The sequence below is a fragment of the Salvelinus fontinalis genome, chromosome 6 (genome assembly GCF_029448725.1).
Source record: "Salvelinus fontinalis isolate EN_2023a chromosome 6, ASM2944872v1, whole genome shotgun sequence".
Taxonomy (NCBI): Eukaryota; Metazoa; Chordata; class Actinopteri; order Salmoniformes; family Salmonidae; genus Salvelinus; species Salvelinus fontinalis.
Window position 1 is genome coordinate 18,937,956 of NC_074670.1, and position 15,414 is coordinate 18,953,369.

The 15,414-nt window shown below is 40.9% G+C and overlaps 1 protein-coding gene across 3 annotated transcripts; it reads left to right on the top strand.

The window, feature by feature from the left end:
• The first annotated feature begins 134 nt into the window (after positions 1-134).
• On the top strand, positions 135-8,684 carry LOC129857275 (nonsense-mediated mRNA decay factor SMG9). 3 transcript variants are annotated; one of them, XM_055925344.1, is made up of 15 exons: positions 137-680; positions 1,054-1,156; positions 1,516-1,677; positions 1,768-1,842; positions 1,970-2,204; positions 2,303-2,400; positions 5,755-5,867; positions 6,040-6,151; positions 6,283-6,378; positions 6,591-6,676; positions 7,005-7,111; positions 7,214-7,321; positions 7,528-7,653; positions 7,774-7,918; positions 8,043-8,684. In XM_055925344.1, exons 3-15 carry the CDS (start codon positions 1,534-1,536, stop codon positions 8,119-8,121), a joined length of 1,524 nt encoding a protein of 507 aa, XP_055781319.1. In that variant the 5' UTR covers positions 137-680; positions 1,054-1,156; positions 1,516-1,533; the 3' UTR covers positions 8,122-8,684. The 3 variants fall into 3 exon arrangements, with proteins under 3 accessions (XP_055781320.1, XP_055781319.1, XP_055781318.1); XM_055925343.1 differs by lacking the exon at positions 1,054-1,156 and having other exon boundaries at positions 139-680; XM_055925345.1 differs by lacking the exons at positions 1,054-1,156; positions 6,283-6,378 and having other exon boundaries at positions 135-680.
• The last annotated feature ends 6,730 nt before the right edge of the window (positions 8,685-15,414 follow it).

A 15,414-nucleotide genomic window follows, 5' to 3' on the forward strand; every position in this document is an offset into this window, starting at 1 on the left:
TAGTATTGTAATGAAACAGGCAGGGAGCAGGTCTCGAACCCTCGACCTCCTAGCCCGAGGTCCGGCGCGCTATCGACTGTGCCGCAAAAGCATGCTCTAGCGGCAGAGTCGATTTCCGCGCTTATAAACACAGGGTCGTTACACTACTCCCTCCTTTCAAAGAGCGCGTCCTCGCGCTAGCTTGCGACTTTAAGGGTCGTTACAGTATGATTAGCTAAAAATATGCCTGAACTACATGAACGGTGCTACATTTTACTAACCACATTTTACACTGCATTTAGTGTAAATGTGTACATTTATAAAACATGGAAATATGGGGTGTATTCATTGCGTCTTGCAACGGAAACCGTGTACCGTTTGAGAACCAAAGGGAAGAAAACAGAGCAAACGGAACGAAACGGGGAGGGACCTAGCACTTACCTACTTGAATATATCCAATAAAAACTATCGTATTCGTTGCAAAACGTTTTACAAAAGGATTGCGTAATGAAAAGAGACCACCAGCAAAACCAAGTTGAACTGCCCGGAACCTGTGCAGCCTAGTCAGCTGGCTTCGTTTCCCAACGAAAGAATTTGAGAGCTGTACTTCAGCGTTACCATCTGATTTTTTTTCCGTTTTGCGGATTCTATCTGGAAAGCAATTAGCTAATCCTTCTTGAAAACCAAATTAATCGCATAATGTAAGTGTTAACGAAATAGCTATGTGTATTGTGAAATGAAAGACGAGTGAAAGTGTTTTAAATATATGCGTCGTTGGCCTGGAAAGACTAGTAGCGTTCATTCAATCATTGTAATTTCCCCGTCTAAAGCTATGGTAATTTTTATGGTTTGTTCATGTAGTATGTATATCTTATATTTAAGATGTTCCCGTCCACTTTACCTGGACAGCGAGTTGATCTAGCTAATAATAGACATTCACCACTTAACGTTACCAAGAGGAGGTTTCGCATAGTCGTTGTCGCCAGCAACACAAGAGCAGTTAAGTGTCCGGCTATTGGTTCTCGGTTTCTCGAACATCAACTCCAAGACGAGCATTTGCCCTTTTATATTTAGGTTGTTGCGGGATGATAGTCGTTCCATTGAAAACGTCTAGGAACAGCCCCCGGCTTCAGACCCTTGCGGTCTGACGAAGGAAGATGGTCGCTAGGGTTTAAATGTAAGCTGCAAATATACAGTATGTGCTTCCTCGACGTATCATAATTTCCTGCCCACACTACTATTTCAGTTCATCATTGCTCTGGGAAATATGTATGTTTATGTTTGGAATTTGAGCACTGCGGGACACTACAAAACGTATGTTTCTCGATTCCGCCATTGGCATTTCTGTTGCCGGAAGTGCGTCTACACACCTGCAGCTACTTCTGCTTTTAAGAACCCTGAAGTGTGAAAAGAGCCACTCCTCAGATCCATTCCACTCAAATAGGTTACTGTAACTAGCCGCTGCATTTCAGTAGATCAGAATGCATTACATTTGAACTGATGTTTTAGCTATCTGTTCCCGTTTTATTTTGACAGTTGACCACAGTGTGCAACATGTCAGAATCTGGCCACAGTCAACCTGGCATGTACGGACAGGGAAGGAGGAGAAGGCGACGCCGAGACAGGGATGTGGGTCCCGCGGGGCAAAACCTCTCTGGTCCCAGTCGAGATCGGGAATATGTCCCCAGAGAACGCAGGGTAAGGACAAAAGTGCAAGGCTTTCCTCTGTGGGAAAATTATCTATATGGGCTACCTTAGTTTATTGTAGTTCTCATCTGGTCTTTGAAGGATGGCAGTGAGGAGCCTCCAGGACCACTCCTTCAGAAGACCCCCATCATCCTGGCCAAACCCCCTGGAGAACGGGTAAGGAGAGATGCTCTTACTGAAGGTTGTTGTCTGTAAGCTGACTAAAGGTTTTAATGAATTCAGATGCATGGTTCTTGGCAGTAAATACAACAAGTATAATGCATTGGCTCTCGTTTTGTTTCAGTCCAAGCCTTCCCAGAGTGTACCCATCAGTGGAGGCCAGGCCCTGGAGAAGCCCATCATGCTCATCAAGTCCAGGGAGGACGGGGGGAAACCAGGGACCCCTCCTGAGGTGGCTTCTCCGGCCTCTGGCTCTGGGGCCTCAAAGCTAGAGAGGGAGGGCCAGCGCCCTACCCAACCTGTCTACCAGATCCAAAACAGAGGCATGGGAGCAGCTGCTTCCAGCGGTGCTGTGGACCGTGAGTCAATACTGGTCATCAGCATTACCCTAGCCATCATAAGTGTTTACTTACTGTAGCAGGGAACACAATCACTAACACATGCACATTACTTACAGCTGTGATTGGCCAGACCAAGCTCGTCCCCCCTGAGAAGATGAAGCACAGCATCAAGCTGGTGGACGATCAGATGAACTGGTGTGACAGTGCCATGGAGGTAAAGCTCTTCTGATTATTGTTGTCATGCCATACATATATGTAACAGATCTGTAGCCAGGCTACACATGTTCCATGTTGTGTAACAGATTTATTGTCCTGCATTACAGTATTTAAGGGACCAGATCAGTGTTTCTGCTGCAGTCATTTAGCTGTGGCACTTTGAAGATGCAAGGACAGTCCACATTAACTTTTCCTTTGCTAAATAAATTAATAGAAAAACCAGACAACCCCATTCGAGGTCGACCGATTAATCGGAATGGCTGATTTCAAGTTATCATAACAATCGGTAATCGGCAGTTTTGAACACCGATTATGGCTGATTATATTGCACTCCACGAGGAGACTGCGTGGCAGGCTAACTACCTGTTATGCAAGTGCAGCAAGGAGCCAAGGTAAGTTGCTAGCTAGCATTAAACTTATTTTATAAAAAAACGATCTTAACATAATCACTAGTTAACTACATGGTTGATGATATTACTAGTTTATCTAGCTTGTCCTGCATTGCATATAATCGATGCGGTGCCTGTTAATTTACTACTTCGCCAAACGGGTGACGATTTAACAAGCCATTCGCGAAAAAAGCACTGTTGTTGCACCAATGTGTACCTAACCATAAACATCAATGCCTTTCTTTAAAATCAATACACAAGTAGATATTTTTAAACCTGAATATTTAGTTAATATTGCCTGCTAACATGAATTTATTTTAACTAAGGAAATTGTGTCACTTCTCTTGCGTTCTGTGCAAGCAGAGTCAGGGTATATGCAGCAGTTTGGGCCGCCTGGCTCGGTCTTTACACAGTTCGCAACATTTCTTCCTAACAAAGACCGTAATTAATTTGCCAGAATTGTACATAATTATGACATAACATTGAAGGTTGTGCAATGTAACAGCAATATTTAGACTTGGGGATGCCACCCATTAAAATAAAATACGGAACAGTTCCGTATTTCACTGAAAGAATAAACGCTTTGTTTTCGAAATGATAGTTTCCGGATTTGATCATTAATGACCTAAGGCTTGTGTTTCTGTGTGTTATTATATTATAATTAAGTCTATGATTTGATATTTGATAGAGCAGTCTGACTGAGCGGTGGTAGGCACCAGCAGGCTCGTAAGCATTCATTCAAATCGAACTTTCCTACTTTTGCCAGCAGCTCTTCGCTGTGCATGACTTCAAGCCTATCCCGAGATTAGGCTGGCAATACTATAGTGCCTATAAGAACATCCAATAGTCAAAGGTATATGAAATACAAATGGTATAGAGAGAAATAGTCCTATAATAACTACAACCTAAAACCTACCTGGGAATATTGAAGACTCATGTTAAAAGAAACCACCGGCTTTCATATGTTCTGAGCAAGGAACTTAAACTTTAGCTTTTTTCCATGGCACATATTGCACTTTTACTTTCTTCTCCAACACTTTTGTTTTTGCATTATTTAAACCAAATTGAACATGTTTCATTATTTATTTCAGACTAAATTTATTTTATTGATGCATTATATTAAGTTAAAATAAGTGTTCATTCAGTATTGTTGTAATTGTCATTATTATAAATATATATAAATAAATATCGTCTGATTTAATCGGTATCAGCTTTTTTTGGTCCTCCAATAATCGCTATCGGCGTTTGTAAAATCATAATCGGTCGACCTCTAAACCCCATAGTATAACAGTTTATCTATTTACCTTATCGGTTTGTTGTTGTGCCTTCTATGTGAGATAAATATTCCCCTAAAGGCAGATTTAAGTTGCTAGTGCCATAAGGAGGTAAACATGCATTCTGACAAGCAGTCAATGCACATCAATTCATAATGCACAGTTTGTTTTGGGACAAAAAAAAGAATGAATATAATGCTAACTATCTTAGGGATCAAATCCCATTAACGGGATCGTTTTGACAACATCCGGTGAAATGGCAGAGCGCGAAATTCAAATTACTATAAATATTACACTTTCATGAAATCACACATGCAATACACCAAATTAAAGCTAAACTTGTTGTTAATCCAGCCAACGTGTCAGATTTCAAAAAGGCTTTACGGCGAAAGCAAACCATGCGATTATCTGAGGATAGCACCCCACCAAACAAACACAGACAATCATAATTCAACCCGCTAGGCGCGACACGAAACTCAGGAATAAAGATATAATTCATGCCTTTGACGAGCTTCTTCTGTTGGCACTCCAATATGTCCCATAAACATCACAAATGGTCATTTTTGTTTGATTAATTCCGTAGTTATATATCCAAAATGTTCATTTATTTGACGCATTTGATCCAGAAAAACACTGGTTCCAACTCGCGCAACATGACTACAAAATATCTCATAAGTTACCTGTAATCTTTGTCCAAACATTTCAAACAGATTTCCTAATACAACTTTAGGTATTTTGTCATGTAAATAATCAATCAAATTTAAGACGGGATAAACTGCGTTCAATACCGGACGAAAACAAAGTGGAGCGTTCTTTCAGGTCATGCGCCTCTAACAAACAGTACACTTCACTCGACCCTCGTTCTGAACTGCCTTAATTCTTCATTACACAAAGGAAAAACATAAACCAATTTCTAAAGACTATTGACATCCAGTGGAAGCGATAGGAACTGCAAGCAAGTGCCTTAGAAACCCAGATCCCTGTAGAAAGCCCATTGAAAAGAGTGACCTCAATTATTATTATTTTTTCTTGATGGTTTGTCCTCGGGGTTTCGCCTGCCAAATAAGTTCTGTTATACTCAGACATCATTCAACCAGTTTTAGAAACTTCAGAGTGTTTTCTATCCAAATCTACTAATAATATGCATATCCTAGCTTCTGGGCCTGAGTAGCAGGCAGTTTACTCTGGGCACGCTTTTCATCCGGACGTGAAAATACCGCCCCCCTAGCCTTAAGAAGTTTTAATTAAAAGATCCCATTTGGGATCTAGCTAATGATTAGCTCAATAGGGTAAATGCAGGTCGTGACACCATGCTTCAGCTAATTTATTTCTTGCCACTATGCCTTTTTTTGGTTGGGCTACAGGTGATAATGCTTATTGCTAATACCATACCTGAAAATATTGACCATGCATGGTCCAATATATTAAAATAATTTTTGGGCTCACTTCTGAAGTTGAAAATTATTATTTAGATGGTGTCAGCATAATTTTATTTTAATTCATTTTGGGGAAGGGGCTTTTTTTTAAATCACAATAAATGTGCTTCTCAGTTCTTCTATATAAAAATTTACCGGGGAGACCCGGACCCACCTCTTAACCCCCTTCACTGCAACCTTTTTCCCCACTGCTACACATTTTTCCAGAGGAACACTGAGCCAGACAGACATGTTGTGTTGTCCTGTGTTACAGTACCTAAGGGACCAGACAGACATGTTGGTAGTGGGAGTCATTGGCCTGCAGGGAACAGGGAAATCCACCATCATGTCTCTCCTGTCTGCCAACGCACCTGAAGAAGACCAAAGGTATTGTTCTATTGACACCTCCTTACATGGAGCTCATTCCATCTATAAAGACAGGGAATATTGTGTTGTATATTGTTATAGTCTAAATGAATGTAATTACATTTGAAAGTAAACGGTAACAGATGGTTTTATTGTATCTGTGTGTCTGACTGGCCTGTGTGTGTTTGTGTAGGGGCTATGTGTTCAGGGCCCAGACTCAGGAGATCAAAGAGAGAGGAGGGAACCAGAGCACTGGTATTGACTTCTACATTACCCAGGAAAGAGTCATCTTCTTGGACACACAGGTCAGATTAAAGCATCAGCATTTAAGGCAATTTGCTGTATCTCTAATTTGGTATTTATCCATGTACCATTCCTCTTGCTCCAATGTTATTTTCTATACCAATGTGTTCCTCTGCTCTGTGTGTTCCTCCAGCCCATTCTCAGCCCCTCCATTTTGGATCACCTCATCAACAACGACCGCAAGCTGCCTCCAGAGTACAACCTCCCTCACACCTATGTGGAGATGCAGGTCAGTGACGGGCCAGGAGGGGGCACTAGGCAACAGAGGCTCTAAAGGAGAGCTACTTCCTGTCTAATCTGATCCAGTCTTATGATTGAGTCTTAAAACATCTGTCTGTTTGCATAACGTGTTTCCATACTGTATGTTGAAGTCGGTTTGTAAGTTCTACTGTTCTCTCAAGGTGTTAACTCACTCTTTCACCTCTGCTCTCTTTGAATCAGTCTCTTCAGATCACTGCCTTCCTGTTCACAGTGTGCCACGTGGTCATTGTGATTCAAGACTGGTTCACTGACATCAACCTCTACAGGTAACCAACCACCCCACCCGTCTGGGGAAAAAAGAGTCCATTAGCACTGATTCACTAATGCTTATCATGGGGTTTTCAAATCAGGGTGGTGTTCTGTGTCTGAGTGTATTTTGGATGTGGCATTACCTTTTCCACTCATCACCATGGAAGTATTTTTGGGGAAATTATTTACACCCTCACATCCATTCCACTGTCACACCATTGGGAATGTTCTGATATCATATTCATGTTGTCGTTGTAGTGGTTGTAGTGGTTGTTGTGCTGTGTGTGAACATTCTGACCAGGTTGTACGAAGTGTCTCTGTGATGATGATATTGTCTCTGACCAGGTTCCTCCAGACAGCGGAGATGTTAAAGCCCTCCACCCCTTCTGCCAGCCACGACAGCACTGGTTCCTCTGGCAATGAAGAGGGATCAGAGTACTACCCTCACATAGGTGACAGACGCAGAAACAGACGCGCGCGCACACACACACACACACACTCTAGTTCCGGCTCAGTGTACTGAACGCTCAATAATGTATTGTCCTGTTGTCTAGTGTTCCTGCAGAACAAATCTAGTCGTGATGAGTTCTGTCCCAGAAACCTGAAGAAGATGCATATGGCAGTGGACAAGCTGATGGCCCACTCCCATCTGAAATACAAAGGTTAGACCGGAGAGGATGTACCAACAGGCTTATCACAACATTCACATATTTATACACTATACTATTGTGTTGTTTCTATATTAGGATTCCTGCACGTGCATCTTTTTGAAGAGTGAGAAGTGCAAAGCAGTGACGAATGTCATTAAAAAGCCCCATAAATTGTGCAGACATGGGTTTAGTTAGAATGTATTGATTTCTATATGCAGGCACGTTATCTATGCTGGACTGTAATATTTTCCCTGGCCTGGACCGCGACTACCTGGAAACAGAGGTCAACATGTTCCTGCTGCCCCTCATGGAGAATGAGGGGGAGGACGCGCTAACCAAAGCAGGTCAGAGCAAATACCATGTCTTAGTTTTCACACACTTCTGTCTATATTTGTGGATGTTCTCCTCTCTCATTCCTTTGTGCTACTGATTCCCCATGTCTGTGTCTTGGTGTTTTGTTCCAGGGTCTGGGTCCGCCCCTCTCTTCTCTCTCCTCCCGGGCTACAGAGGACACCCTACCTTCTCCTCTCAGGTCTCCAAGCTCCGCAGTCAAATCCTGGCCATGTCCCGCTGTCAGCTGTCACACACCATCCTCACAGAGAAGAACTGGTAAGGGAAGCACAGAGGGACACAAGTGTTGGCGTGTCTGTCACTCGCTGTATACATTTTGTGATTAGCTGGAAATGAGGCAAAACTGTACTCGAAAATATGTTTGACTGTTATGTTGTGACAGGTTTCACTATGCGGCTCGCATCTGGGACGGGGTGAAGAAGTCCTCAGCCCTGTCTGAATACAGCCGTCTACAGGCCTAGCAACACTGTCAACCTGTTATGAATATACTGGAGGAAATGGATGTCCCTGTCCTACATGAGGACCAGAAGAGACAGAGGGAGGTGGGTCTGGAGATGGACAGTGCCAGTACTATTGGGCTTACAGGTTCAGTCAGTGGTGATATGAGGTGTTTGATGTTGAGGAGAGGTCCATCTCATCTCATGGAACTACAGATAGTTCAACTTTGGTGTCTTTGTAACAGAGGGAGAAAAGGGGACAGCTGATAAGATTCAGGTGTCAATAAATAACCCTGCTAAGTGTTAGAAGAATCAGATGTTACAGAAAATGACTGACTTTGAAAGATACATTCTGACTAACATGATACAAATGGTGAAAGTAATATTTAGTTGAAGCATACAACGGTGCTTCATTTTTATTTCATATGTGATTGTCTAAAATATTTGTTACCTGTTTACCTGATATGTTCTGATTTGTTTATTGTGTAAAGATGGAGCTGAGATTCAGGACGAGACACTTCTGCAACTTGACAAGAATTTATACAAATATGATGTAATCATTAACATTAAACCGATATACTCTGTTATTCCTCCCTTCTGATGTAATAACATTCTGAAAGAGTATAAAATCCTTTGTATACCACCTCCTTTACATTTCAGGCAAGTAATATTAAGTATTAACTAGGATTCTTTTCAAATCCAGAAGCAAAAAAACATTTTGGGATTATGCAATCATCCGACTGTCATGGTGGTGATAGAATCCTTAAAAAAAAAAATAGATTTCATGCTGTAGGTTATAGAAATTAAATTGGTAACATCCCTCGATCTTGATAAACACAAACAAAACAGTCTCTTTAACATTATCTCACTCATAGGCCTTCAGAGCCTTCTTCAGTAAAGTTTGCGCATCTTCAGACAGATCTTCAGCATGTAGTAGGTGGTGCCATATGACATACCTCCTGCAGCCATGGAGCCCAAGACTGGAATGGTACTCAAGAAGTCCTCAACCACCATTGATGTTGACCCAGGTGCCTTGGTCAGAATTTTGATGCGTCTTATCTACTTGTTTAGAGGGGACTTGAGGACTGCTTTCAGCTCCTCCACTGGCACATTTGTTCATCAGCAAGGCTCTGCAGAGACTCATTATCAAGACCAAAAGCCTGATCGTACATTCTGATCTCCCTTACCAAGATGGTTATATCTACACTAAAGGAGAGACCTGAAATTGGTACTGTATTGCTGCCACACAGCCAGATACAAGAGCTGATCTCCATATGTTGGCTTGGAGAGCCTCTTCCTCTGGTTGATTTACATGTTGGAAATGGAAGTTCCTTCTCCATCGTCTTCCCCAGCTTGAGGAAATCATAGAGAGGTACTGTAACTGGAGATGAGGAAGACCTGAGACCACACCATGATACTCGAAGTCCTAAGAAGAACAAAGCAAATAAAATCAAGACAAGTACAACCACAACAGTAACTATGTTTCCAGTAACTTGTCCAGTGATTTATTTTTTGGGGTCGACATTTAGAAAGTTCGCATAGAAAATAGATGCGACAATTGTCTGCTAGGGTGAGTTTCCATTTAACTATCTTTTTGATGAAAACAGCTGGACATAATGACATCACCCCTAAAAATATATTTTTCTTTGCCTTTAAAGAGCTACTTTTTAACATTAAGCTTTATTCTACACCAGCACCACACCAGTGTCTACATACACTGTAGGGAACATCTGCTCTTTCCCTGACATAGACTGACCAGGTGAATCTAGCTAGGTGAAAGATATGATCCCTTAATGATGTCACTTGTTAAATCCACTTCAATTGGCCCTATGCACTTCTCAGTAGTTGGTATTCAGACTTACTTTATGCATAATGAGCTTTGCAGGTGTGATTCCCTTGTGCGTACTGAATAAATGTAATTAAACACCTGAAAACCCTCCCACTTGCTGGCCATCAGAGTTGATCATGGAGTTTACTTATATTTGTGTGTATGACAGTAGGTAGTTGTTGTGGAATTGTTAGATTGCTTGTTAGATATTACCGCACTGTCGGAACTAGAAGCACAAGCATTTCGCTGCACTCACATTAACATCTGCTAATCATGTGTATGTGACCGATAACATTTAATTTATTGTTCAGTCAATATTTTTTACTTTCATCATTCATTTCTCTTCAAAAACAAGATCCCTAGTCTATCTGCTCTTTTGGTAAAATTATATATGCTGTAATAATGACAGGGTAGTATAAAATGTAGGTTAATGAACTTGCAATGATTATGAATGGTTAAAAGGGTGAAGTTAGCACTGCCAGGGTAATAGGCTTTGAAAAAGCTTTTCATTCTCACGCAACCACAGAGCAGACAATTTCCCTAAGGTGTCTATTACAGGAGGAAAAACCTGTAAACCGCCCTCAGGCATCAGTCAGGCATGAGTTCCTCTGACTCGGATTCAGATTGTTTTCCCGGATTCAAACAATAACAAATAGGAGCAACACAGACAAACCCGCTATTTGTTGCGAGAAGTTGTGAAACAGGTTCATGACACAAAACATAACTGAGAGAAACAGAATCTTAAAATGAACAATGAAACAATGAAAGAAAGGAAAGTGGTCAGGGTTTATCAATTCAAAAAGTAGGGCCAATCACATGAGGTTTGCGGTTGACTGAAAATGTAACTAAAGGAATAGAAACTTAACAACTCATTTGCAGAGTAAATGAAAGTAAAAACAGGACTGTGAAAACTAATATCACCAACCAAATGTAAATCATTTACATATTAGCTTCAGTTCAAGGGCAAAGTGTATGCATTTGTGTTACTTGGTTTCCTGTCCCATTTCTTTGTCCACTCATTAGGATGCAATACTGTGCATATTTGGTGCCAGACACCCCAATGACATTGTTGCAATCATAGGAAAAACATTATCAGTCTGTTAAATTGTGTTCTATTGGACAAATTAAATTGACATTTTAGCCATTTAGCTGACACTTATACAGAGTGACTTACAGGAACAACTAGGGTTAAGTTTTTAAATTCACTTAACGTTTTGTCCAGAAAAATAACATTATTGTTATTTGATTACATGGGTGGTCAGATTTCCTGAGTCCTCATACCATCTCTGGGAGAAATATTATTAGAATATTCTAAACCTCAATGATCCTTGTTGGATCAAGAACAGAAGGGAAAACTCAATTTATTGTGAAACTGCAGAAATCTTCCCCCATTAGAGAAGACATGTTTATGTCAGAACAGATACATTTGAGACAAGTTCAAGACTTTTAGCTATAAAAGTCTTGAGAACAGGGAGACCACACCTTTAGTGTAAAACCAGCACCCGTTAGTCAGCAGGGATTGAATCATGTACAAATACAAGAAGTCAGTGTGAGCGATAGGCACACCCTGCTGCAAACAATTAATTATATGAATAGAGAAAGGTCCTTAACGTTTGGGAGGAGCACCTTGTACCAGGTGCAGGTCAAATTGAAGCACTTGGGAGCAGAATATGCCATGTGCAGACTTTCTTATTATAAAGATAAATAAACGGGCATCACACATTGGTACTTATGAAACAGGGCTTGGTTTAGGCTAGCTGAAGTGGAGGGAGAGGATTAAGATTGTCAAGTGCATCTTCTCATGGAATAGCTCCCAATCAGAACATGGAACAACAAAGTCCTGATGTGCCCTAACAGGTAGTTAATCATAACAACAGTGGATTGGATTTATTTAACACCTTTCCACCAGGTGCTTGGAGCACTTTGGTCCTCTGTTGGTAGAGCATGGTGCTTGCAACGCCAGGATAATGGGTTTGATTAAATAAATATTTGACATTTATGTATGCATGCATGACTGTTAGTCGCTTTGAATAAAAGCGTCTTCTAAATGACATATTATATACACTGAGTGTACAAAACATTAGGAACACCTGCTCTTTCCATGAAAGATATGATCCCTTATTGATGTCACTTGTTAAATGTGCTCTTTTGCACACCAGTATTTCTACTTGCACATCCTCATCTGCACTTCTATCACTCCAGTGTAAATTGTTAAGTTGTAATTACTTCGTCACTATGGCCTATTTATTGCACTACCTCCTTGCTTCATTTGCACACTGTATACAGATTTTCTATTGTGTTATTGACTGTACGTTTGTTTATCCCATGTGTAAATCTGTTGTTTTTTGCCGCACTGCTTTGCTTTATCTTGGCCAGGTCGCAGTTGTAAATGAGAACTTGTTCTCAACTGGCCTACCTGGTTAAATAAAGGAGAAAAAATAAATAAATAAATGTAAAACAATTTTTTAATATTTTTTAACCATTTTAATTGAAAACAATCCAGAAATTATTTGATATTGAGAGAAAACGGCTGCATTGGACATTTAAATACTTTGAAATATCAATTTACATTTGTTTCAATGTCCCGGTTGGTCTGTTGGACATATTTCCTTGTGCAGTCGTCACTAGACTTGCCACTGTGTTTCCTGTCTGGATGATGAACAGCTGTCAGCCTCTAGGCACAAGACAAACACCCTATAGGGGGCTTGGTGTCCATACATGGGCTTATTCATGCTCAGGGAGATGGGTATGCAGACCACAATCACAAACAGTTACAAGAACCAGATGTAGGTTGGCATAGATGGGCAGACCAAAAACCAGTCTGAGAGATACTGTAAACAGCAGGTCTGACGTATGGAGACAAAGGAAGTGGCTATGATTGGGTCAATATGAGGCAGAAATGTCGAGAACTTACTTGTTGTGAGTAACTGAAGAGGAGTTATTTGGAGGTACACAAAATAATAACACACACCTGGCCACCAGACAAAGACAAGATGTCAGCACTCAAAGTAGGCAAAAGAGAACGTATACACTGTAGAGGGAGAGGAAATTGTGGGTGCGTACACCAAAAGCAGTGATTATGGGGATACCATTTTGAGAATAAAACTGGCAGTAAATTAGGAAACTAGTGCCTCATTAGGAAGCCCCTGATTTCATGTTGCTTTGCTTGCTGCTACTCTTGCATTCTCAACAGCCTTCCTGACTTCCTCCATACGATTGACATTCAGGAATTGTTTTGGGATGTATCCAGCCCTGATAATTTCCTTCTCAAACCCATTCTTTGGTTTTCTGGTACAGTATCTAAAAATATGTAATTAAACACAGATGCTCATTTTGTCACAGCTACTATGGCTGAGGTTAGAGAAACTAAACTGTGTCTGGATAGCAGGTATATACTGTATTTTATATCATGAGTCTTCTCATTGAGGCAGAACTGAGCTATTTTGGCAACATGGGCCAGCTGCACAGTCAAAATTGGCTATATTGTAAAAATTCATGAAAACCAAAATGTGCTTTTTGGTCTTAATTTAAGATTAGGGTTAGGCATTAGAGTTCGTAGTGTGGTCAGGGTTAAAGTTAGGGTGCCAGCAAGTGACCACTATGCAGAGCTGCCTCCAGAACAAGATTCATGACAAAAAACGCTAACCTGTGTTGGGATGGATCAGCAACTCCGCAGTTGCTTCACACTGGCCTGTAAGACAGAGTGAAAACAGTGAAAGTATGCACTGAAAAACCCATTCTAAAGCATGCATCCTGTTTGTGGCCAGGCACTTCCCCGCTAGCACATTTGGTTCCTTGGAAGTTGTGGGAATGTACGTTTTTTGTTTCCAATTGGTTCTGGGAATGAAGCCTTATGTTTCCTGACCGTTCAAAGTTTTTGAAATGTTCTGAGAACAGATGTAAAAATGTTGCCTTTTCTACAACAATATTACTGCACTGTCGGAACTAGAAGCACAAGCATTTCGCTACACTCGCATTAACATCGGCTAACCATGTGTATGTGACCAATAAAATTTGATTCGATTTTGGTATAGCATCCGACCACAAGGTGCTACAGAGGGTAGTGCGTATGCCCAGTACATCACTGGGGCCAAGCTTCCTGCCATCCAAGACCTATATACTAGACGGTGTCAGAGGAAGACCCAAAGAATAGTCAAAGACTCCAGTCACCCAAGTCATAGACTGTTCTCTCTGCTGTCGCACGGCAAGCGGTACCGGAGCGCCACGTCTAGGTCCAAAAGGCTCCTTAACAGCTTCTACCCCCAAGCCATAAGACTGCTGAACAATACACACCCCCTTTGTTTTTATGCTGCTGCTACTCACTGTTTATTATCTATGCATAGTCACTTTACCGCTACCTACATGTTCTTTTATTGTGTTATTTTATAGTGAAAAAATTACTTTAGTTTATTTAGTAAATATTTTCTTGACTCTATTTCTTGAAATGCATTGTTGGTTAAGGGCTTGTAAGTAAGCATTTCAAGGTAAGATATACACCTGTTGTATACAAAATGTGATTTGATTTAGTCTAAGCAGGGCCTGAAAGTAACCCCCATGGAGGCGACCTGGGCCAAGCTGGATGACTCCTGCCAGTACTCTGCTTGATTCTTTTGAAAATACTTTCATTAATCTTTGAATTTCAAATGTGGTTCTTACCTGCATACATGGGTAAAGGGGGGAGAGATGACATGAGTCATCCAGCTTTGCCCATGGCAAATATCAATTAGGGTTAAAGTGCTGCTATAGTGTTGAGGGGCCCATGGGATCTATGTTGCCTTGACGAAAAGTCCCCAGACATGATCCGTGTGGTGTGGCTCGCCAAGTAGCTATGGTCCCGCTCTGAGCAGCTCTGTATTTCTTGACAAAGCCATACTGGTTTGCCGTTTTGCAGGCCATCCTCCTCATTGCTCATCAGGTCAACATTAACTCCTGTCCAAATGTCTCTCTCAGAGACTGTGTATCAAGAAGCAAATAACTAAGAAAACAGTAGAACACAGTAAACAAATTCATTATTCTCATGCCATGCATAGTCATACAATTCAAGTCTGTGTTCTGTCAAAATGTCTTCTATTGTAAATAACTTGCTTGTTGGTCTTAATTTAGTAGTAGTTAGTAGTCAAATCAAATGTTATTTGTCACGTGCGCCGAATACAACAGGTGTAGACCTTACCGTAAAATGCTTACTTACAAGCCCTTAACCAACTATGTATTTTTAAGAAAAATAAGAGTTAAGAAAATATTTACTAAATAAACTAAGGTAAAAAAAAAGTTAAACAATAAAAATACCGAGGCTATATATACAGTGGGCACCTGTACCGAGTCAATGTGCGGGGTTACAGGTTAGTCGAGGTAATATGTACATGTAGTTAGGCATTAGGGTTAGTAGTGTGGTGAGGGTTAAAGTTAGGGTGCCAGCAAGTGACCACTATGCAGAGCTGTCTCCAGAACAAGATTCATGATATGAATCAACAATATCGCAGTCGCTTCAC

Excerpts from the sequence above, each read along its gene's own strand:
- LOC129857275 (XM_055925344.1), top strand. The coding sequence starts at position 1,534 with ATGTCAGAATCTGGCCACAGTCAACCTGGCATGTACGGACAGGGAAGG. Across the intron at positions 5,868-6,039 it reads GCACCTGAAGAAGACCAAAG|GGGCTATGTGTTCAGGGCCC; the intron begins GTATTGTTCTAT and ends GTGTTTGTGTAG. Across the intron at positions 6,379-6,590 it reads ACACCTATGTGGAGATGCAG|TCTCTTCAGATCACTGCCTT; the intron begins GTCAGTGACGGG and ends TCTTTGAATCAG.